Consider the following 24,046-nt stretch of genomic DNA (forward strand, 5'->3'; position numbering starts at 1 on the left):
AATATTGAACTCAGCATACATTCTTCATCCTGAATTTATCATTAGTAAGTGTTCCCACGTCTTCTTAGGCCACAATGACACTCTCTAGTTAGGAGTTATGAGGAGGGCGATAATGTGAGAAAAATCAATAGTGTTATTTTAAAATGTTCAGCCATGAAAGAACAATCGACGCTTGAAAAGACCAGAAACAATCAATTTCAATGAGCAGTTAATATTAGGTAACAAGGCAGCAAAGCCATAGATAAAGATTAAACTGATGGGAAAGAATATTTAAGGCATTAATTAGATACACTAGAGCTTAATGCCCCCCAGAAGAGTTTTTAAAAGAAGGCTCTATCTTAAAGTTTCACAATCCTTTGCAGAACTGTATCAATTGAATAGCACGTGACAAATGGGATGCTGAAAACTATTTTTTAAAACAATTATAATTTGTTAAACTAAAGTATATACTGATGGCTGGATTCTGCAAGAGTAGGTGATGACTGACAATCCTTTCCCCCTATGAAGGCAATATTGTACTCCCCAGAATAAAGATACTCACACGCCTAAGTGCCCAAATCTATGGTAAGGTAAATTACATTGTTAGGATTTCGAGTTGGAGCTGTCCTAACATAAACACTATGACATGTTCTTAATGTGAAAGATATGAATGCCAAAAAAGCAGATGACCCCATTCTTGTTCAGAGACGCTTAGAATCTGGTAACTATTTTCTTGCACTATATGCATACAGGTGGTATGTCCCCTCTTTGTCATGGCAAAGCAATGTACATGTATTCTTTATTTCAGAGGCTTACAGGGGACATTTCAAGAGATGAGAAGCATACCAAAAGAAATTAAAATAAAATTAAAAAAAAAAAAAAAAGAAAAAAGAGAGAGAGAGAGAAAGAAAGAAAAATAAACCAGCTAATAGCAGGAATCTGTAAACCACCTGTAAGGTGCAGATAATAGAAGATGGGACTATATTTAGAAGTTGGGGGAAGGAGGCAACAGCATACTCAGGGCTGAAATCTCCAAAGTTTAAAATGTTCTCTGAAATACAGTGAGACGGGTTGTCACTGGACTCACATTAAGGCTTTGATTTACCCTTGACAGTATCAGACAGCCAATAACAGTCTACCCAAAGATAAATCAAACTGGTATAAAATAATCTCTGTCTAGAATAAATCTAAGAGTGCATTCCTCTTAGCTAGCACAGCAGTAAATGTAGCATTAATTATTCTTTGTTGTATTATCAAGTGCTCTTCAGTAGAGATACAATTTGAAGGACAGAGGACTCTTTGTCATAAGCAAAAATCCCAGGTCAGCATTTTGCCTGATTTCCTATTAGTTTGTCATGGAAACAGTGTAAAAGTTTTCTAAGACATGCCTTGAACTAGCAGAACATGTAACAGCTATATTTCACCATACCAAGATAGTAGACAACCCTTCCCTCCCTCAGACTCACCAATGTCACTTCACAGAGCATTCATTTATCTTGTGGACATACAAAGGAAAACCTGAGCAAAAAGCACTACATATTAATTCTATCTCAGAGAGAGGGGAGAAAGGTGATTTACATGTGGTAGAAGTCTGTTAACAAAAGCAGTTGTGTCTCTGTGGAAATGAAATAGGCAGTAAGAACTTTCTTGCAGAAGTACAGAAAGCCTGAGCTCAAATTTGCTTTCCTATGTTCCTGAAGGTGAGATTATGTTTAGATTATGCTAACTTGGATTAAAACTTGTCAAAATGTGAAATTTCTTTTTGGTAGCAAGTCTTAAAATATCATGTGTATTTGAATGCCCAAACCAGATGGAAAGTAGAGGAATCTCAAATTTTTTGAAAAAAAAAAAAAATAAATTACATGAAGTGTTACTTAGTTCATTTCAAAAAATGTTATTATGAAGGGTTCTCAGCATTTCTCAGATAGACGTTCAGAGTATTAATTCAGACAGCATACTAGAGATTTTTACATCTCTCTGTATCTACAAAAATAGCCATAAGTGATAAAACAGAGGAGAGCTTCCGAGTAGAAATTAAATGCCAGCAAGAGTACAAGGCAGCGTAGTAACTGGTCAACATGGTAACTGGTCAAATTCCTAGTACCCTCCAGTCCATAGCACTAAATCCCTGACATGTGTTGGTAAAATCATTCTAGAATCATCTGTGGTAACTATGTGCAGTACCTGTTTCTGAAGTGCTTACAGCGATACCCTGGTCACACACGAAGGCACACACAGGAATGCATACAGTGCCAGAGCAGCCCCTGATCTGGTATTCCCTTGAGATGTCTGGGTGGGCTTTCCCTCAAAGATACATCCACTTTCAGCTTTCCATTCTTCAAAGTGATTCTGCAAACCCAGAAGAGTGCTGCAAGATGCTCTAAACAGGATATTCAAGGTCTAGGTGATGCCTAATTACCCTTCTAGATGTTCATTTTCAAACATTTGACTCAGTGTACAGTACCGCAGGTTTTCCCCTGCTGACCACACTCTCCTTGTCTTGCATTGGCAGGTTCTGATCGAGGTATTGCTTGCAGCCTCGAATACCCTGAACACATTGGATTTCAGTTATTTTGGATACTTCATCTCTTCTTTTGTGGTACCACTAGATTATGTGCCTTTAAGAAGTTAGGCCAGACATACTGTCACAATCGTCAAGGAGAGAAATGGCCAGAACATAGCAGGAAAGGCTTACAGATGCTGTGTGCAGAAATTTCAATTGGAACAATTCAGAGGGTGAAGCAACATCCCCACAGTTCATATAGTTGTAACAGCACAGCAGAAATGTATGCCAGGAGGACACAATGTTTTCCCCTGGTGCATTCATTCTTTTGAATCAGTCTTTGTTTTTTATTCCTGCTTGACTTTCTTCCACTGCATGAAAACACACAAAAAAGGCCTCATATCTATATTGTTCTGAAATCTCTCAATCTTCATGTCAGTCTAGAACAGCATCTGCTGCTGCCTAGCCCAGAAACCAGCATCCAGGGGATGATGGAACAGATTGGGGCGGACACAACCTTACAGCCTGCTGCAAATCACTCATGACAAAATTTTGCATGGAGACCTCATCATGGCTCCGCTTCCCAAACCCATTGCTCCCAATGCCACAGGGTGTCCCAGCACAGCCCAGCTCACCACAGCCACCTGCAGGCAAGTGCCACCAGCCCTGCTGGAGCTCACTGCCCTACTATCTGACACGCCAGGCAGTGTTCGGCCAGGCAAACAATTGCCATAGAGAATTTATCCTGTCAGGTTATTGCATATGTAGTTTCTGTCACTATATCATGATCTTTCTCACACACAGGATAGGAGCCAGGGGAAAGAACGTGTTGGGTTCAGACTTCTTGGATGGACCACACAGCGGAAACTCAGGTGAGACCAAAAGCCAGGCAGAAAGTGAATGCCTCTACACGAGAGATTCAGTTGTAGTGTTTACAAAAACAACTAAAAAAAAAACCTGAAGAATTTAGGAAGGAAAAGAGCTCTTTGATGGGGGCTGAATTCCACAGGAGTTACTTTGAATTACACCAGCCAGCTGGAGACCCAGGGAAGGCTGATTTTCCATTGCCTGGCACCTTGTAGAATCATTTACACTCTTCAAGTGGACATAAAAACGTTACTAACCATAACAGCACCGTTTAACACCCACTTTTCAGAGGTGCTAATGTCTAAACAAAGTATAAGGTCATAGAGCACATGGCCCAGAGAAATTCAATTAGGAGTGGTGGCTGAGGAAGTGCAGGCTCCCCTCCTGCACTGACAGCCAGGGCGCGCCTCCCCCACTTCCCCAGGCACTGCACCACCTTTCTGTGGGAACACGGCACAGCAGTCAAATAATTTTTCTGAGTTTACCTTTTGGTGGGTGTCTTACATGCTGGTGAACTGCACCCCTGTGATCTCCCATCATCTGGGGTGATGTTTCTGACATGGCCACAGTGCTCTGCTTCCTTCCACGTCAGCCAGCACAGGGCCTGTCCCCACAGGAAACATCCAGAAAGCCGCCATTATCTGAAATGAGAGATCAGGCGGGAGGTTGGGACGCTTGCTCAAGATGGTGGGCATGACCCACAGGAATCTCGTCAGCCCAAAGCCTGCTTGGCACACCTGAACATGGGGTAGCTGTGCCCTTGCTTGTCTCACAGGCTGAAGACCAGAGCTCTGGCTACTGGCTCACCTCAGTGGCTTTCTTGCACCGAAGCCTGATGTTTACCACTTACCACCATTTCCCCAGTCATTTCTCACTCCCTAACTCCAACCTCCACACTCCCGCAACCTGCGCTGTGAGACCCAGCCTTTGTGAAGGCAAGAGAGCCCGTCCCTCATGGTGGGGCCTGAGCTGCTTCCCCCTGTCCTCCTCAGGCTGGGGCCCTTCTGTGGTGGCCACCTCACACCTTTTTATCTTCCTGAAATGCCTGGATATTTATTTATTTATTTATTTATTTATTTATAACATAACATTGAGGCAACAGTTTTATTTTTATTTTGGTTATATCAGTAAAGCGGTACATCTATAAATGTGAAGGGGTTTAATCCAATGCATTTCATGTTTCTCTAAAGGATTTAGAAAACATTTCTGCTAAATTCAAACTGTATCTCAGAGTAAATAATGTATTCCGGTAAAATGATCCAGTCACATATTATGGCTGTATTTGGATCAAGTGAAGCCTCTGAGCACCTGGCCCAGTTGTGCCAGAAGCTCATGTACCACCACTGGCCCCCAGAAGGGAAAGCGACCCAGCTTCCTGAGGAGCCCAACCCCAGAAGCCCATCCCCTCCCAAATCCCATCATCTCCTGTCATCCCAGTTGATGTGCCCTACACAACCTCCTACAATGCCCCTGCTCCTCAGAGGCTGCAGTGAGCTCCCAGCAGGTTTGTCACCCATTTTGCTGCCTCCAACCCCAGGGCCAGGCACAGTGCAGGAAGGTGCCCGGTCCACACCCATACCTTGCTTGAAGGTGAAGCTCTTGGACTCCTCTGCCGGCTTCCTTGGGGCTAGGAGAGGTAGGCAGAGCTCCTGAGCCACTGCTGCGGGCTGCTCATGGCGCAAGAGATGTGCAAGAGAGAGGTGAGAACTGGCAGAGAAGGTGTATGGGAAAAGTTGTCCTTAGTTTTAATATACTTCATTTTACTTCCTTCTGGCCTGTGTTGATGTCCTGCCAGCTGCAGTCAGAGAACCTCTCCCCTAATGCCTACTCTTTCTATTCCTCCACCCAAAGTTGCTTTTGGGATGAGGATGTTAGAGCCCAGGAGAAATGTGACCACCAGCCTAGCCATTAGCTTCACCGCTGACTGGCTAGTATGCCAATAGCCATGGCCCAGTATGTAGCTTCTCAGTACCTCCAAGTTTTATCCACTCTTTTTAGGCTTATCTGAATCCCCTCATAAAACTTGCTGTATATACACTTGGAGCAGCAGCGATAAATGCTGTTATTTAAAATGAAATTGATGATGTTTCCTGCTCCTGCTTTCTTTGTACATTTTCATGAAAGGTTAGTGAGCATGGAGCCAGCTGAGAACAGAGTACAATATTAAAAGGAACAAAAGAGGAGAGGGGAACTCTCACTGGTACCTACAAATATATTTCCCAAAGCACACCATGAAAGAAATGATTGAGACAGAAAGAAAGAAGAGGACAAAGAAAGATGAGAATATGCCACAGGTGGGAAGAGCACGAAAACAATCACCCATCATTGTGCCAAAAGTCTCAATTAATAGGTGACAGGTATGTAATTTTGTTTTAAAGGCAAAACTGTATCATAAAAGAGATGTTGGCAGGTTTAGAAAATAAATGCCAAATGTGTTCAGTCTTGCCTTTGAGCAGTGTTTCTTTTCAGTTGTCTTTAGTTTTTGTAAATTTTATTTAGTTTCCTGCAGTTCCCTTGCCAGCTCTGTCAGCTCTGGCCATAGATCTGAGGGATGTTGGCCCATCGCTCCTCTAACGGCTGCTTGACTTCTCCGCTTTGCTCAGGGCAGGTTACTTGTTCCCCAGCAAGACAGGCCCCTGCCTGCTTTAATTGCTTCACAGCCACTCTGGCACCAGCTAAGGTCACTCTGAATGACTGCAGCGAAGAAACAGCAGTAACTACAGCCAGTGTTATTGTGATGGCTTTTAAAATGCAAAGAGAGCAGAGACCCAAGATGTAGCACTGCAGACACCTTTCAACTTTCAAATAAACTTAGAGAAAATGCAAGTGTAAAACTCAACCGTTGCTTTTTATGGTCTTGTCTCCTTTTAATTTAAACCTCTTCTGTTTAAGAAACAAAGGCACATAGAAAGTGTTTTTGCAGTGGCAAAGCAAGCCAATGCACATATTCTAAATAGGAAAAAAACAGTCTGATTTTGCCCCAGATTTATGCTCCTTGCTGCATTTGGCAATCTTCCCCCTTCATTCCTTCTCTGGTTCAGTTGCCACTGCCTCCAGCAGTGGTCAGGCATGGCATGGGGAGGGCATGGATGTTGGGGGAATACTGGAATGTCTTTAGAAAGGAGCTAGGAGGCTGGACTTTGTGAACTGTCACACAGAAAAGAACAGATCACAATCTGACTCTTAAACTGACAGAAAAATCCCTTGTCCTCTTTTAGGCATGGAGATCTTTGGAGAAATCCCTGAAAAACCTTGTTCTGTTCATTTCTAGTCATCCCTGTAAGATTTCCCTGTAAAATACCAAGCCTAGGACAAAAGGCTGCAGTTTGCAGTTCGCAGCTTGCAGAGGGTGAGTCACTGTGAACATCCGTGGCAGGGGCTGCAGAGAGGAAGAGGAGCAGAAGGAGGTAGTGAAGCTCTTCAGCTGTTTCACAGGCATTAGCAGTGGGGTTGCTGCTGAAGAGAGAGGGGCTGTGCCTCAGGGAAAGCATGTGGGTCCAGGAGCAGGAAAGCTCTTGGAAAGAACATTTTGGATATCTGCAACCTGATTCAAAATCAACTCCTGCAGAAGACAACCAAAAGAGTCCCACTAGATTAGTTCTGCATACAGATCCATACAAACATGAATAATGCAGCACTGGTGTCAGTGATACAGAAAGAACATTACTGCTCTTTACTGGCTTCTTTTTTAAATAGTTGCTTACTTGCTCTTGGAAACTTTATATTATAAAATCTCATCTCAAAAATTTAGGATGGGAGATTCTCAGTTGCGGAATCCAGTCTACAAAACTTCAACAAAATCCACGTAATGAAAAACAGCACTAGAAGATCAGTATCATTTGCAAGGTTGTACAGGTGCTCTCCTTCCTCCACAGCTCCTGTCCTGACCCCACTGCCCCATGGAAGTCTGCTGGTAGGACTGGGATTTACATCCCAGTAGGAGTAAAGCTTCTGGCTGGATCCACATAAAATTACACTGACTTTTAGGTAGGTTTTTTTTAGAGCTTTATGGAGTATGTGATGGGTCCTTCTCCCCTTAGTGGATATTCTACAAATGGGGATCTCCAAAGAAGAGTCTTTGATGTGACCATCTTCTGTCCCAAACTCTGATAAGCACTTGAAGAAAAAACTTCTGGATGCTCTTCAGAAAAATCTTATCCTGAGCATTTACTTGAGGATGGCACTCATGGCATTAGATGCAACCAGGCATGTCTTGCAAATACTAACCTATTAAAGCAATTCATTGATTTCCCTCAACAAATGATGCAATTACGAATGTGCCTATGGAATTCTATGAATACACATCTATGACTTGATTTTCCTTCCAAGCAATCTCTGCCTAGTCCCTAGTGAACAACACAGCTTTAAGATGAAACCACCAAATGAAAATGAACAGCCAAATAGTTTAAACTATTGCTTTTTATTATAATTACACTGGAGCACAAATAAATAAGCACTAAAATATTGTAAAATATTGTCAATGCACTAAAGAAAGCAGAATTGATCTTCAAACAACATCTTATTACTTCAGAAGTATCAAAGTACATTTAATTACATCTTACCTAAAAAAATCAAGTACAAAAATGAAAAGAAAATTAATATGTATTTATACTGTGTATATAGAAACGGCTAGTAATATATGATTACAGTTAGCCTCTAGCTACTCCTTACTCCTACACAATCTCAGGCACATACCTGACAATTTCTAATGAAATATGAAAAAAAGCAACATGACATTCAATTTTAAGATATTGGTAAATGTATTACATTGGAATGAACACAGAATGATTTCATTTTATTTAAAAACCCTGTCATTTAAAAACATAGTGCTGTTGTCCACTTAAAAAGAAACCCAAACAAACAAACAAAAAAACCATACCATTTTATACCATTTGCTTTAATTTGTCATAAGGAGCAATAAAGTAGACATACATTGGCTAATATACGTAAACACATTTTTAGTGCAAGAATAACAAGACCTGTGACTTTACTGTGCTTTCTTGAAATCACAGTGCACTTTACACAAATTGCTACACAATAATGTTTAACTTCAGGAGTTTAAAGCAAAATAAGTGCATACCAAACAATTTCATATATACAGTCTTCATAAGTGTGTGTATATATGTGATCTGTATGTATATACAGATTGCATATTTATACAGACTACAGCTTCAATGAGTGCGTGTAACTAAGCACTGTCATTCACCCTGTGACACAGAAACTGCTGAGACAATAGGTGACATGGGAAATGTGTGAACAGCATTTTGACAGCACGCTCTGGGCAGTACGACACACCTTTTACTCAAGCGATTGGGTGAGCCAGCAATCACCGGACAGAAGGAAACGCTTGTCGAGCCCAGGTCTGTCTGTGACCTTTGGAAATCACTCAGCCTGAGCCTCACTCCCCTCATGATTCTTGCAAGCGTGAGGTTCAGTCCACATTTCTAAAGTGCTTGGAAGGTAAGTGCTAAGTTATATTTTACTTTTTCATGTGGTGTCACAATTTAAAACAAAAAGCCATTGTTTCCATGGGATACAATGGAGGTCTGGAAGCACATGGGCAGTTATTTAAGGACAACATAAATAGCATTGAGTAATAGAAGCAAAACATTGAGTGGCTTTTATGGCAGGCTGAATGTACAAGCAAGTCTGTTTACGACAAGAATGCTTCAATTCCCTGATCATTATTCCTATTACGCGTTGATATGAAAAGGACACAACATGAACAAACACTATTAAACACAGTAACTGTTCACATTAATGTTTGCCATCCTCCAAAGGGTTTGACACCGCAGCGCCCAAGCATACCCATGGGTCTGGACTGCAAAGCCAGTGCTTCGGCAGAGCTTTGAAGTGACTGCTCCAGGAGGAGAGCAGCGCGGAGAAGAAGTACCGGGACTGCCTGAATGCTGGCTTTGCTTTTGTTGCCAGAGATTTAGTGCAGCGGAGGGAAAAGGTTGAGCTGAGTATTTCACACATGGTTATGAGAAGTTCTTCTCTTGCCACATAACAAGGAAGACAAAGCATAAACGCTTTCTGAACAATGAACCTGTTATCTCAACAGATTTCTCACGACCAACAAGTCGTCTTCTTTCCAGGAGATTCTGGAACTTTGCGAGATCTCTTGAGTTTTTCTTCTGCCATTTTCTTTCTTTAAAAAAAGAGAATAAGCAGAATGTACAGTTGGTGTCGTGGATGTAACATGTATTCAAAGATTCCTTCACAGCCTCTGGAGTTTTTCATTTCTTCTGTCATTTGGGCTGTGAGGGGCTCTTTAAATCTGCATTTCAATTGCGTACCCATTCCAGCCACTGTATATTCATAACACACACAAATATTTAATGCACACATCTATGCGTATAAATAGAGAGATACATGCATATATACATATATATGTGTGTATACATATGCATATATACATACACAATAATGCTAATATACATACACACATATAAACACACACTTTATCTTTTACAGAAATCTCAGTTTGGACATCAAAATATACATTAGTTAGTTATAAAATATTTAAAAACTTTATTTCAGAGGCTGAAAAGAAACTACTACTGATAAAGCATTACTCAAACTCAAACTTTAGCAATATAGATTACAAAAACCTTCTAAAATTTGATATTTTTGGTTTTTTTGATCAGCAATTACAGCTGTGGCAATGCTGTCAATAGAATTTCAAAGAAAAGCCAATATAACAAGAAGTTTCAAACAACACACCTTTTCTTCTCAGAGAATATAATACTAAAATGATTGTTTTAAAGAGGAACTTTTGTGCTACCAAATTTCAGACACATAGAAATTTAAATATACAAAATATATGCCATACATTTTTTTTTCCATTCCACAATTCCACAGCAGTACAAGTTTCCCTCGTTCTCAACAGCTTCTTTTGGAAGATTTTTCACCTCATAGATTTCACCCTCATAATCAGCATAAGCCATCTTTTTCTCCCGTTAAAACCAGGAGGTCATAATTCTTTGGTCATGACATAATATTCTGTTAAAGTGGGTGTGATATAATACGGGATTGTAAGCCAATTGCAGAGGCAGCCAGGGAGACGACGTGGCGTACCTGGGAGGATGGATATATGGCCTCTGCTCCCAAACCACATGAAATCGAGGGGAGATCTCCCTACCAGCTTTTGGGGGTCTGAATGCCAGCTTTCATAGGCAACACAAGGTAATCTGACACAGGACGTGTTGCTGGATTTAAAACTAATAAACATGTAAACAGGTTTTGTCACCTTTATTTTCTGGACCAAAGACAAATGCGGACAGGAGCCGTGGCTGCAGGGCCACGGCCTTGACCTGCTAACGACTGGGGCTCCTCGCCACGGGCTGTACAACGCTCAGTCACAGTGAACCATGGTCTCCGCTAGCCAGCTGAAGGTCATGAAGGAGGAGTTTCTGTTGCAGGCTTTTCTGCAGAAAATTTAGTTTCCCTTCTTTGCCAAATAATTATAGCTGGAGATTTTAATAACTGATTAGGATAAAACCAAGGGCAATTTATGCGATTACGAGAAAACTGATACAGAACAATTCGTGTTGTAAATGCAACTTGGGCATCCACATCAAGCACTTGTATTTGCATTGCTTGCAGTTTTGTTGTTTCCCACCAAAACTCTCTCCCTTGTCCAGCCCTCCCCCAAAACAGCTAAGGATGTCTAATGAGCACAACTCTAGGTAACTTCTACAGCCCTAGCACCGAGTTGTTTTGTACATTGTCATGTTAAACAAAAGGTACAACCACATGCTTTGTACAGAGTCCAAATCTAGGCAGGTAAGAGAAATAAAATGGTGGAAGGGGGTCAGGGGAGAGCGTTAGAATACCACATAGAAAATAGTTAATAAAACAGTATAACAGTAACATTATATAGTAAAATTCTTCATAAATTTTTTTGAATTTATAGATATATATATATTTAAGCAGTGTCATTAGTTTGGGTGTTTTCAATATATCGGCAAAATATTTACATTCTGATATCTTCTGGATCCAAAAAAAATCCTGGATAAATATGTATGCCTTAATCCAGTCAGAAACTTAAATCTCTCTCTTGATTGACAGGTGAGCACTGTATGGGTGTGTTTTTCCCTAGGAAGTTCACCACCTGCAGGTAAGTCTTACGTTAGAGCCTTTGCCTTATTAAGAAAGCTGGCTACCTGTGCATGGTGCAACATGGTGGAGAGGGCATCCTCCACCTGCCTGTCAAATTGCAGTGTCCCAGAAAACAGTCTGTTGTTTGGAGTAAGGAGGAGGGCTGTATTTCTTGGTCCCGGTATTCTTTTTCCAACTCGGCAAAATAGGCATGCTGTCCTGTTTGCAGAGTCCTTTTTCTGATTTCTGTCGAGCTTTTATTTCTTTGCAGAGGCAACGTTTTTTCTCAATCATATCCAGCATTGTATGGTCCCCTTGCAACCACTGCATGCACGTCACCTGTTAGGGGGAAAAAAGGATAGAAAGAAAGGAAAGAGAAGAAAAGCATACAAATAACTATTTGGCCATGAATTGATGACATTGTTTCTTTCCAAGTTAGCATTACTCTTGAAATACTCTCATTTGTCTCACAAACAAAAAATCTCTATGCCAACAACAGAAACAAAGTCAGTCTTCACTTCTAACTACTACCCTATGGGGAAAAAAATGGTAATAAAAGGTCCCCTTTCTAACTTCTCCAGAGCACTGAAAGCTAATAAAGATAAATGTTTTCAGCAAACTACCACTACTTGGATTTTAAATGATGGAATAGATCTTAAAAAGGCACATGGATCTTAACAATGTCCTTAAGTTGTGGAAATAAAAAATTCTATACACTCAAAACCATGTTTTATATTGCTTTCCAAATCCAATCTGTCACATTAAAAGCATGGTGTTAACACTAGTGAGTATCAAGCTAAATATAACTCTGTGTTTAATTTTTTTTTAAATGATTTAATGAACTCCATGCGAATTATATGGATTAACCTATCCTCCTCTATGATGATATTTCATTAACTGGAAAGCATCAACTGTTTAGAAACTCCATGTCTTCACACATGTAGAATATTTCAAAACATGATCCTGATCCAGAAAAAGAGGTTAGCATATGTTTAGTTGTAAGTATATGTCACAGCCCCGCCAAAGCCTGAGAAAGTGGATTCATTAGAGTTCAGTGGGGTGCTCACATGATTGAAAATGTGTGTGCCTTCAAATGCTTTAGACTGGAACTGAAATGCCAAATACTAAACTATCTTGAAAGGGCTTATCGTATTTGGATCACACTCTGTATACCTGCAGAACAGAGAACTTCCTCTGAGCACTTACTTGCAAATCTGAAGTGATTTCTTAAGTCTCCCAAAATCTACTTTCCACATTAGTCATAAATTAAGGATTTGTAAGTAAATGCATGCCATACATTTGCAGGGGCTGTCCAAGTACATCTCTGATCTTGTCATGCAAATGCACATGTACAGTAATACTTTGGCAGCATTTTATGATTCATGAAGGAAACGTGTGTTTATTATTAGGAGTCTGTGAGTATATTCAACAATGCATATACATTCCGATTACAAATCTGAAAATGCTAAGTGTGGGCATGCACCAAGTTCCTAGCACAGGGGATTGGTCTTCTTAGAAGCCAAAAAAGAAACTGTCATTGACTTCTACAGCTTTTGTGGTCAGCTTGAAATGCATTTAGCTTTTACGGACAAATAGATAATGTTCAGATTATAGTAAGAAATAAAACAAAAAGAATAAACGTGAACAAGAAAAAGTAAAAGCAAACCATGCAGCCAAACAGAAAAATAAAGAGAATACAGAAAAGTAGTTTTCTTTCAAAAACAAAACAAAACAAAACATGTAACAGAATGTTTTTAATGCCTGACACAGAATAAAAGAATTTCAGATAAAATTACCTTTCTTTATACTGAAACAAAAACAAGTTTACCTTGCCTTATACATTAAATAGTATTTTGGGTACCTTGCCTTACACATTACATAGTATTTCAGGTAGACCACAATAGGAACTTTACTCACAAATGTTCTTAAGAATTTAGAGTTACAGGGGCAAAGTATCTGTGGGGTATCCTCCTGCACGGATGAACTAAAAGCCTTCTGGAAGCCCACCACGCCTGCTCTTTCTAATACCATCCTTGGGTTTCACCTCAGTGGTGATCTAATGCGGTGCAGGTGTGAGGCATGCCATCTGCCACGACCTTCAGACTTTCTCTCTTTGGGTGCCCAGGCCTGATCCAAAACTCACCGAAACGGAGAGACTCGCTCCTCCCCGCCCCCCGGGCGACTCCACGCATCTTTGGACGAGGCCCAGTGTGGGGCAGGTTTCCTGCCATGCTATTCATCGGTGACGTGTTACTACTTACGCAGCAGTGTCTTCGCTTTGGCTGGGTCCTCCTACGTGGGGCAGGACAGGGACAACACAAGTCTGCACACAATTCGTTAAACACAACATGGACAACACACGGTGGCACACTGCCTTCTGGGCTGAACCTGAGGGCAACAGCACTCGGGTGCCAACTGCCCCTTGCAGACATCAGGAGCACCTTCTCCTCCACAACCATCCCGTCAGCAACCAGCACGCTAACACCAGCCCCTCGCTGCCTGTGCTCACTTCAGTTCCCCCGCATCGCGAGCACGGCCCTGACACGTCCGACAGTGCGAGGTGCTACCTCTACGCCACCCATGCTCCCGCCATCGCACTGTGCACAGGGTGGCCAGCACAGCATTGTCTGGTAGCTAATCCTCTTCACGGGATGCAAGGGCTCGGAAGCAGGATTTTGACATGCTAAGCTCTAAAATACCAGTTGCAGCCTCCCAAAGATAGAAGTGGTGTTGCAGAATGTATCAGTTACACCGACACTCTGCCACCCCCTTAAACAACAGCCCCTAAAATAAACCTAAGTGTAGACAGCTCCCAAATCCTTTTTTATACTGGCCACCATATTGTGTAGCAGTTAGAGAATCACTTACTATGACAAATTTAAGTATTTCCACATTCCAGGACAGAGGTTTTTAAGACTGGTGGTTTTTTAAATGTTATTTTTGTTTGAGGGCTAAACCTTCCATACCATACACAGGTATGACAATAATCATAGAATCATAGAAACACAGGGTTGGAAAGGACCTACAAGATCATCTAGTCCACCCGTCCTCCTATCACCAATACTACCCACTAAGCTACTAAAGCATATCTTGTAGCACATTGTCCAGGTGTTTCCTGAACACCACAAGGGATGGTGACCCCACCACCTCCCTGGGCAGGCTGTTCCAGCACCTGACCACTCTTTGAGAGAAAAAGTGTTTCCTGATATCTAATCTAAATCTCCCCAGGTGAAACTTGTGGCCATTTCCTCGAGTTCTATCTTTAGTTATCTGGAGAAGAGACCGACCCCCCCTCCTCATTACAACCTCCCCTCAGCCTCCTCTTCTCCAGACTAAGCAACCCCAGCTCCCTCAGCTGCTCCTCAAAAGACTTGTGCTCGAGACTGCTCACCAGTTTTGTTGCCCTTCTCTGGACATGCTCCAGGGCCCGATGTCCTTCTTGTAGTGAGGGGCCCATATTGCTAATACGAAATCCCAAAGAGTCTTATCTACATTTTCAGTGTCTGTTGGACAAACCGTGGGCACCAAAGCTCCCAAGCCAGCACAGCACTCAGCACAGCTGTGAAATCACAGCAGTAACCTTTGATGACTTCAGTAGGGCTACTACTGAGGTGTTTAAAGCTTAAGTGTTTAGCACTGTGGACTTAGGCCTAATCCTTTCTGTGACTGCTGAACTGATGGGGCTCACGCTTCGCTCCAGTACTAATTCTTTTCATATCCTCCCTCCTTTCTGGCTTCAGCTGGCTCCTCTGGTCATGCACCAGGTTGTTAATATCACTGCTCTATCATAACAAAGGATTTATTTAATGTGAGAAACACACAAAAAAATAATGATGTTACAAGTTAATTTATAGAAAAAAGTAGAGCATTTGTACTATGCACAGCTATATGACTCTCCTGTTCCTGGAGGACCCCAGAGCACATGGGACCTGTACGCATCTGGCAGCATGTCAGAGCTTGGCTGCAGATGTGGATGTAGGCACACAGGCGCAAAACCCATCATGCTAGCAGCCAATGAGACACAGCACAGGAGAAGCAAAGTTGATTTTGACTGAAGGGTCTTGGCCCAAAGCCTGTTCTTAATGAAAAGGGAAGGACGAGGCAGCATCTACCATGAGGCCTGTAAGAACAGGAGGGCTCTCCTGACCACTCCGTATCAGGTGGATCAGGCTGCCACACAATCACTTATGAACTGTGAAATTTGCTGATTCTTCTTGTTAAATTATCTGGGGCCTAAGACACAATTTATCTTCAAAATCAGAGAGAGCAAGGATTTTCCTCAAAAATCTTATTTAAAGCAAATGTTTGTTCCAAACTTAAACATCAGCAACAACAACAAACATCAAGAAACCTCTTCCACTACGCAAAAGTGAATTCTTCCACACAGTTTTAAACACCAAGTTTCTGAAAGGCCTTAGGAGATATCAATGTGTTGTCACCTTACTTTTAGTACCTGCCCTTATTCCTCTGATATTTTTATTCCCAAAACATTAGAAATAACTTTTATGATGATCTGTTAAACACTCAGATTTTACATTGGCAGTGCCCCAGAACAAGAAATAACATTATAAACCACCTTTCAATTAAGAAAAAGCAGTAACTCCAACAACTTTACACATCCTCAAAACACAATGCAAAATATTTCCTCTTAGAAAATCTTTCTGAGTAAAAGATGGAGTCCAAAAGATCTCTCCCGGTGAGTGTTTCAATGCTTTATGAAGATCTGAGAGACAAAAGAGACAAACGCTATCCCTCATCACAGGAAGTGTGACTGGTGTATTTTTGTGTGTGTAGGTACCCCCATTAGCAGCGGGCCTGTCTTTATTTCTTCTGACCTCACTGGACTGATATTTTGCATCATTCTAGAAATACATGAAACAGTCCCAAGGGTTTACAAATTTGTAGTTAAATTAGATTGCCCTGACCAAGATCACAGCACTGTCTTGGGGCAGTGGTTTGATGGGCAGAACATGTACAGCCCAACAGCTCTTAGAGGACAGGTCCTCCAAGCAGAGGGCAGTACACTCCACAACTCTCCACCACATCAGAATTTATTGAGAAAAACTCATAATCCTGGAGAAAACCCAGAAGATGCTTTGGGGAACAGGCAGTGACGCACACTGCCAGGCCCAGCCTGGTGTCACAGCAGACTATTTCTATTTTCTCCTGCCCTGGCATGGGCTCTGCCCTGGCCCTGGGCACCCCTACGGCTCTGGCAGAGCGATGCTGGCCCAAGCAGCCTGCACTTGCATTGCTGTGCCTATCAGGCAGGCAGTGGGTTCACAAAGTGCTCAAATGTGGATGTCTAAGCAAGAAACTTAAAACTAACATAATTCTTCCCCTTTTCTTAACTAAGCATAATTGTTTTGTTCAGCAAAGAGAATAACAGTTATGGATGGAAAAAAGGTAGAAGGAAATATTCTCTAGTAACATGATTAAGCAGTTATTGATGGATGTGATTTTTCACACCTGCTAGCTGGAGTTACAAAGTACAGCAAACATCTTGCATCTCTTTGTTGGTGACAACTGAGAACATGGGATAGGACTTTCTGGCCCTTCAGGAATTGGACTTTCACCTGGAGGCCACAACGTGCCACACGAAGTGCACGAACGTAGTGCACAAGCAGTTCTTTGTGAGTTGCTAAACACATGCATGCTACTGAAGAAAGATGCAACACCTTTGAGCTTCATACAAACCAAATGATCCCATATAGCACAGCCTTTCCACATGAAAAATACAAGGGCTGTGAAAAGAAAAATGTGGAAGCCAGACTGAAAATATAGAGTGAAATATCCTCAGCACCAGGCCTGGAACTCTGTTTCTTAAGTGTGATTAAATTTTACTTGCTTTGTGTGACAGATAAAGAGATTCATAAATACGCAGATAAGGCTCTCTCTTGGGAAAAAGACTTATGTGCAATCCAAGTCCCACTCCTATCCTTTTGTCTCAAACTGAGCCCCATGAAAGATTAATTGTGAGCCCCAGGCTTGGGGCAGGCAGGTGCCCTGTGCTCCTGCTGCACTGGGACAAGAGGAACAAGTGCAGGGTGTGATTCTGCTCGTCTGGACCCAAAGAGCATCGTCCTCGCTGCAGGGTCGGTGGCAGCGCAGGGGCCTCTGCTCCCAACCTGGGGACTTCTCTGGAGGCAGGCCCAGCGCGTGAAGCACAGGTTGTATGAATTCATGCTACTTCCCAGTCATGCTGAGAGGCATTTCAGGAAATGTTTCATTGAGAGGTGCAATACAGTTTCATAAGAGTGCCCATGAAAATATGTGCTGCTATAAATTCCATGGGGGAGGAGACTATTACTAGTCACAAAATTCAAAGATGTTGCCCATTTTCATTAATTTTTGAGCAAACTTTTCTAATATTTGAATTGACCACTCAGTATTTCATGTTCTGAACACTTCCATGAGTGTTTTCTTTTGTGGTGTATGAACCTTTAATGACCTAAAAGACATATTTTTCATTATATGAGGGCTTAGACAATACAAAATCCTATTCTAATGCTTTTCCTTGTGACATTTTGGCTGACAAGTTCCTGGTTTGCCAATTTTTAATGCTGCTGGTTTTTTGGAAGGTAAATCAGAAGTGATAAATGTGTCCCATGATACAGTGGTCCTTCCATAATTGGTTCCTAGTACTGTACGTTCCTTGTTGCTGAAATTGTACGGATTATGGGGCTGAAGAAGATACTGCTTTCTCCTGGTCCTTTTGAGTGTCCTCCCTCTCCTACAGGACAGTTTGACTTCACTTACAGGAACAATGGGAAAAACCACATCACACACGTGTGATTGTGGATGCCATACAAATACTCTGTTCTTCATGACAACTGCATACCATAGATAAAATGAAAGCCAAAGAGCTGACATGAGGCTGTAACAAAGTGATCTTAAACAAATGCAAATTATACTGAAATAAAAACATCATCGGCATTTGGAAGCTATTATTAGAAATGTCTCCAGTATCAGCACACTAAGTGAGCTATGAGCAGTGCAGTCTGTGAGCAGTGCTACACATCCCTCAGCAGAGCCAAGCATGCTGGTTTGCCTTGGCAGGCTACAACAAGTGAAGAAGAAAGGCTTTCTGAAAGCCACTTACCATCCTCTGGGAGGAAAAGGTTCTCCCTCCCTCTTGCCTTTTCTCATACAGGAGTTTCCAAACTCTCTTTCCCACTGAAACTCTCGATGGCACTTGCTCTGATGCAGACGGGTCCCAGCCACCCAGCCGGGCAAGGTATTTCCACGCAGGAGAGCGACTCCTAGGAGGCAGCCGTGTCCCACAGGTGCAAGTAGCAGAGGGCCATGGTGAGTAGCAAGAGTTACTTCATGGAGTGTTACCTGATAGTCTTAATTTGATGTGGAGATCCTCTTAGCACACATGTGCAAAAGGGGAGTTGTCCACTGCAGGAGTTCAGCATGAATCAAGTTTCAAAAGCTCTGAGTGCTGAGGACCTTGCTAGAAGCCAACAGGAATGTGCCCACTGGCTTCACGGGTCCAAGAATTCAACTACAGTTTGTTCAGACAAGTAGTAAAAAACACTCAAACATTTTAAAAAACCTTCTGAAAAGCGGTTGGAAAATGATGCTGGACAAGGTTTCTGTTGCCAACTGTGAGCAATAAATGTTGCACTGCACTTAAACGTTCCTAAATCCAGTGGCTGTAAAAGCTGGTAAGCGAGGGTAAAGCTACAGGCTACATCTGCAGCCGTATCTCTCTGTGACAGAGGTACTCTGGAACACTGCTAACACAAAAGACTGAGTAATTTGGCCCAGGACAGTCAGCCAGCTATATAGCTCTGTACTGCTACTCAGTTCTTCCATTACTGCTAAATTCAAAACAACAATTGATTATTAACACAGAGGTGATTAAAAGCATGTTCGGGAACACGCAGCATGTGCACCGTGAGCTGTGAAAGCAGAAGCTCTCCATGCAGCCAGCAGTGCATGGCAACGCTACCAGGGACACTTGATAACATGACTGCAAATTCTCTGGAAGTGCCTGAGGTGTTTTCTAGCAGGTGTCCTACTGTACCAGCAGCCGCATGAAGATGGCTCCTGTGCACTCGCATACTCGCATCACAAGCACAGGCACACACGATGTGCTAAGCGCCACACAAACTGCCCCCTCAGTTCTTCCACAAATTCTTCTTTTTAAGAGACACAAGTAAACTCCCCATTCTCCCCTGAATAGGGAGGGTTATTAACTCAAACAGGCGTAAAAATCTGTATCAATGACCTGCATTAGGCATATGTTTCCACAAACCTTGATAGCAGTACATTTCTGATTGACACAAAGAATACACTGGAAGTGGGAGAAAACACACGTGTGTTCTGCTTTCTCAAGATTTGTTCCCTCTGCATTTCTAATGCAATACAAGTCACTAAAAGCCAATTTTCTATTTTTGTTTTTATAGCAACATCTTTAATGTTACTGGCACAGATCTGGAAATCAACATTTGCCAGTTAGCCTGTTATGTCTGCTGTGGCAGAAATAATGTAGGTGTTAGGAACACAGTCTTACTTGGTACTAGAATCCAGGTAATAATGCATCTAAGCACTGGAAAAGGATTCTCCTAGCACACCAGTTTTAATTCTAACAAAATATTTGTGCAGGAAGGAACACCTTGTAATCTTACACCGTATATTTAACATTAAAGGAATTCACTGACACCTGCTATTTCAACTTATAAAACTGCATGTGCATCATATTTTAGGGCTATTATAATATTGTAACAAAGGAACTGCTGTGTTTAGTGTTTTGATTTCCATTACTCTGAATTTCTAAACTTCTAGGAATATGTTTTCTTCCAAATGATACCACTACAGGAAAAAAAAATAGAGTCCGTGTAAAAATTGTTCTACCACTTAATGAAGATCCTGTAATTATACGATGCGATATCGCAAGAGACCTTTTTTAAATATGGGACTCACTTAAAGACTTACTACATCATCTGTGCTCTACGGCCCAACTGATCCACTACTTAAAATCAGTTTAACAGAATCTTTGGAACTCCAAGAATTCTCAAAGATTCGAGATTATGAACAATTAATACTTATCCTAAAATTAAATTAGCAAATGGTTAGTAAACTATCAGCACCTCTGACTTCAGACCTCCAGTTTCATGATTCATTGCTTCCAATTACTAAATGTCACAGCTACTTTATACAGAATCAGCACTACACACACTCCTATGTCTCGAGTTTTCCAGCTACCCTCAGTTTATTGCTGAGTCTATCAATAAAGCAAACTCTAAATGATAAATTTACCATCCTGCATTTCATTTTCACTCTGACAGTCTGGCTATAGATCTTCCTGACCTTGCATTATTAACATATTTGTAAACTTGTATCTGTCTCATCTAAGCTAATTTTTTTAACCCAAACAACTGTCTGAAATGTACTGCTTGATCTGCTATTTACACATCCTGTAAATGCTATTCTGTTTAAAGTAAAAGTCTGTAAAGCAACTTATATTAGGCATATCGTGTAAAGTTGTCTCATGCATCTCATTTATGCAGTGGTTCATCACAAAGTGCATTCCTATTGAGATTGCTTATGAAAAATCAAAGCTTAATCTATGCCTTTGCTAAGCAGTAAATGCAGAACTCAAGCAACCCACCATGATACATCCTTTCGCTCACTGTAAAATAGAAAGGAAAATTCAATGTTGTATTAGGTCAGTCACAGAAGAAACAAAGGACAGAATATCCAGACTTTGGTAGAGTTCAGTGATACCGAGACCTCATGCTAACCACATTTTGCAGTACAGCACCTGCAGGGTAACACTTTAACATCCCAGATTACATTAAGATGTTACTAACTCTATCTCCTCACCTTTTCCTTGTGCTGGAGGTTGCTACTTCATCACATGTGTGACTTAACTGTTCATCAACCAGTCTTAAACAGCAGGATTGGTTGAGGCAGCAACCTCAATGATCACTACAGCTGGCCCTGACTATGACTGTGTAACCATGTCCACAGTACAAAACACCTGTAATTGGTGTTTCTTACTCTAAATTGTGGTAGTTTTGAAAAACTGCCAGACTCTAAATCTCATACTGAAAGGAAGTCTGTCCTCCTTTATGCTCAGATGTGGCATGGAGCAGTGAGAGTTGCTGGTGGGAAAGATCCTTATCTCTGCAAGACCCAACCCTTGCAGGCTGCAAAAGCTCTCATGTAGAAGGGTAGCAGAGTGCACACTCTAGGTCACTGTTTCTGCTCATTCAGCAGCAGCCAAGGAAGACAGAGAAAATAAATTCTGAAGAATGACAATGAGTGCTAACAAGACCAAGACTTTGGAAGAACTAAGAGAAAGTCAACAGTGAAGCCAAGTCTAAAGTTAAAAAAAAAAAAAAAAAAAAAAGTGACACAGAGAAACCACAAAATCAATGAGTTTCTCCACTTTGGGGAACCTAAATTGGACCTCATTTTACCCAAACTAGAAACACATACATGAGCTTCAGCACTCTTCCTAGTGATGCTAGTATTAGAACTGAATATTTAACTAACCTTCATTGCTATGACAGCTGAAGAACCTCAGCACACCAGTTTTTCAGCAAAGCCACTAAAGCTTTGCATTTATCTAGCATTTTCAAGAAAATGGTCACAAGAATATTTTAAAAATAGTAATAAAAAAAAAATAAAATGATCAAAGTAATACAGGAAGGGAGAATGCTTCAGCCCTGAAAGGGCTGGTTTGTGCTTTCAAATCCTCATTCGTTATTTAGTGATCTAAACACACTAATACCTCAATTAAAGACTATGAAGTTGCTTTACAGATGAGAAATTTTAATATGTGCTCTTATATTTCTCCTTTTCTAATGGTGAAATTGAGTCAATGACCATTTTCTTACATTACATGCCATTTTTCAAGTATTGCATTGATTGTACCAGAGAAAAAGTTTTTAGGAAAGTATGACTGAAAACAACACAATGAACACAGATGATCTTGTTCTTTTATGTGCTCACATCTTGCTTTTTAAAGACGCATAAAATGAGATTAATAGACAGGGATAACCATTTATGATTCACCACTAACCCCAATTTGAAATGTAGTTAATGCACAGATACTAGGCTTATAAACTGTACTGAAAATGTCTAAAGAATTCGAATGTGAGAGATATCCTTAGTATAAGATAAGCCTTTACTCTAGCCTCAGAAAAACGTCATGTAATCTCATTTATATCAAGAATTGCTAAATAATACAGTACCCAAATCTCATATAGACATGATTTACTGACACACAGAAGAGCTGAAATACAGGCAAGAAAAAAAGGCTGGCAACCCAAACGTCCACTAATTACCACTCTGACTTTTAAGACCAGGCTGCTGGCCCATGCACACACAGCTTGATTAATGGAATGTGTCCTTTCCCCATCCTATTCTCTGTTGAGAAAAAGCATTCCTTGGACATTCCAGTTGTAGCTTATGAGTTAAATGGGAATTTGCTATTGACGTGAGTGAGGTCAGAATTTAACCTTGCATCTTTAAAGAAAAAATGAAAAGGATTTTTTATCATGCATTTTTAGTTCGGGTGAAGGCTCTTTGTAACCGTAGCTGTGTCATGCTAAAAATTCTTTTGTATTTCCTGTATAAGGATCTATCTTCTAAGATTCATTTTTTTTCCTGAGTAGCTACTGCCACTGTGCTGCAGTAACTTAACTTTGCACTGAGACTGGCCTGCCTGACATGATAATACGACGATAAGATTAACTTCAAAGGAAGTAAATTTATCACTCATAGGCCTCAAACAGAAACACATATGATTATCATTGTAGCTCCTATTCAATGAAGAATGAATACATGCTCAACTGGAAAACACGTAATTGGCCCCTAGATTTACAGGGATGTTCTGCTATTTAAGATAACCAGTGCTTTGCTGGCTCAAGGCCAGTTAGCTGTGCCTACATGCAGAGGCGTGGTGATTAATAATAACTTCACAAAGAGCTAATAAATGACTGTTGGCTGTTTCAATAACTGCTTAATCAATCGGCAATTATATGTTACCGTGGACTGCAAACTAAGAGGCAGTTTGAAATCATAGCTGACAACCAGTGTCTGCAATGTTCCTGTTCAACTGACTCATAAGGGATGGTACAGCCAGCTGCTCCTACTGTGTACCTGCACTGCAGAAACTTTTCTTTCCAGGCTGAGTAAGGCCCTTCTTTATCCAGTATTGGTATGTGCGAGATGTTACAGACATAGCTTGTCCCCTAGATTTATTGCAAGTGCCCCAGTGAATGAAGTTGGGGTTTTCTGTATGAGAGTCCAGTCGGGTAAAGGCATCTCCAAACCTAGGAACCCTTGAGCAACACAAGATCCAGCACAAGCTACAGAGTGTGGACTGTTATCAAATATTTTTCAGCTACAGAAAGCTGTCATAAGAAATACAAGCATCTTTGCAATTATTATTTTTTTTTTTCTGAAGAACTGTAAACCTTAAATTAGTAAAAAAAATAATAATCTTTTAAAGTTCTCATTTAAAATACATGACATTTTTATTTTCATTGTTTAACAAGACAAAATGAGGATAAAAGTAGGTTATCAAAAGTGGGTGCCGGCATTCATACCTCTTCATAGTTGGCATACAGA

The 24,046-nt window shown here is 41.1% G+C and overlaps 1 protein-coding gene across 4 annotated transcripts in view; it reads right to left on the reverse strand.

Annotated features, from left to right (window-relative positions):
- Window positions 1-9,859: 9,859 nt before the first annotated feature.
- The window catches only part of NYAP2 (neuronal tyrosine-phosphorylated phosphoinositide-3-kinase adaptor 2), a 141,334-nt gene continuing 127,147 nt past the window's right edge, over window positions 9,860-24,046 (reverse strand). For all 4 annotated transcript variants that reach the window (XM_084528834.1, XM_084528833.1, XM_084528835.1 and 1 more), the window contains exon 8: window positions 9,860-11,791. In XM_084528834.1, coding sequence (XP_084384960.1) covers window positions 11,564-11,791 — 228 coding nt within the window. In that variant the 3' untranslated portion in view covers window positions 9,860-11,563. The remainder of the gene's footprint in view (window positions 11,792-24,046) is intronic.

Source organism: Aythya ferina (assembly GCF_964211825.1).
Source record: "Aythya ferina genome assembly, chromosome: 9".
Lineage (NCBI taxonomy): Eukaryota > Metazoa > Chordata > Aves > Anseriformes > Anatidae > Aythya > Aythya ferina.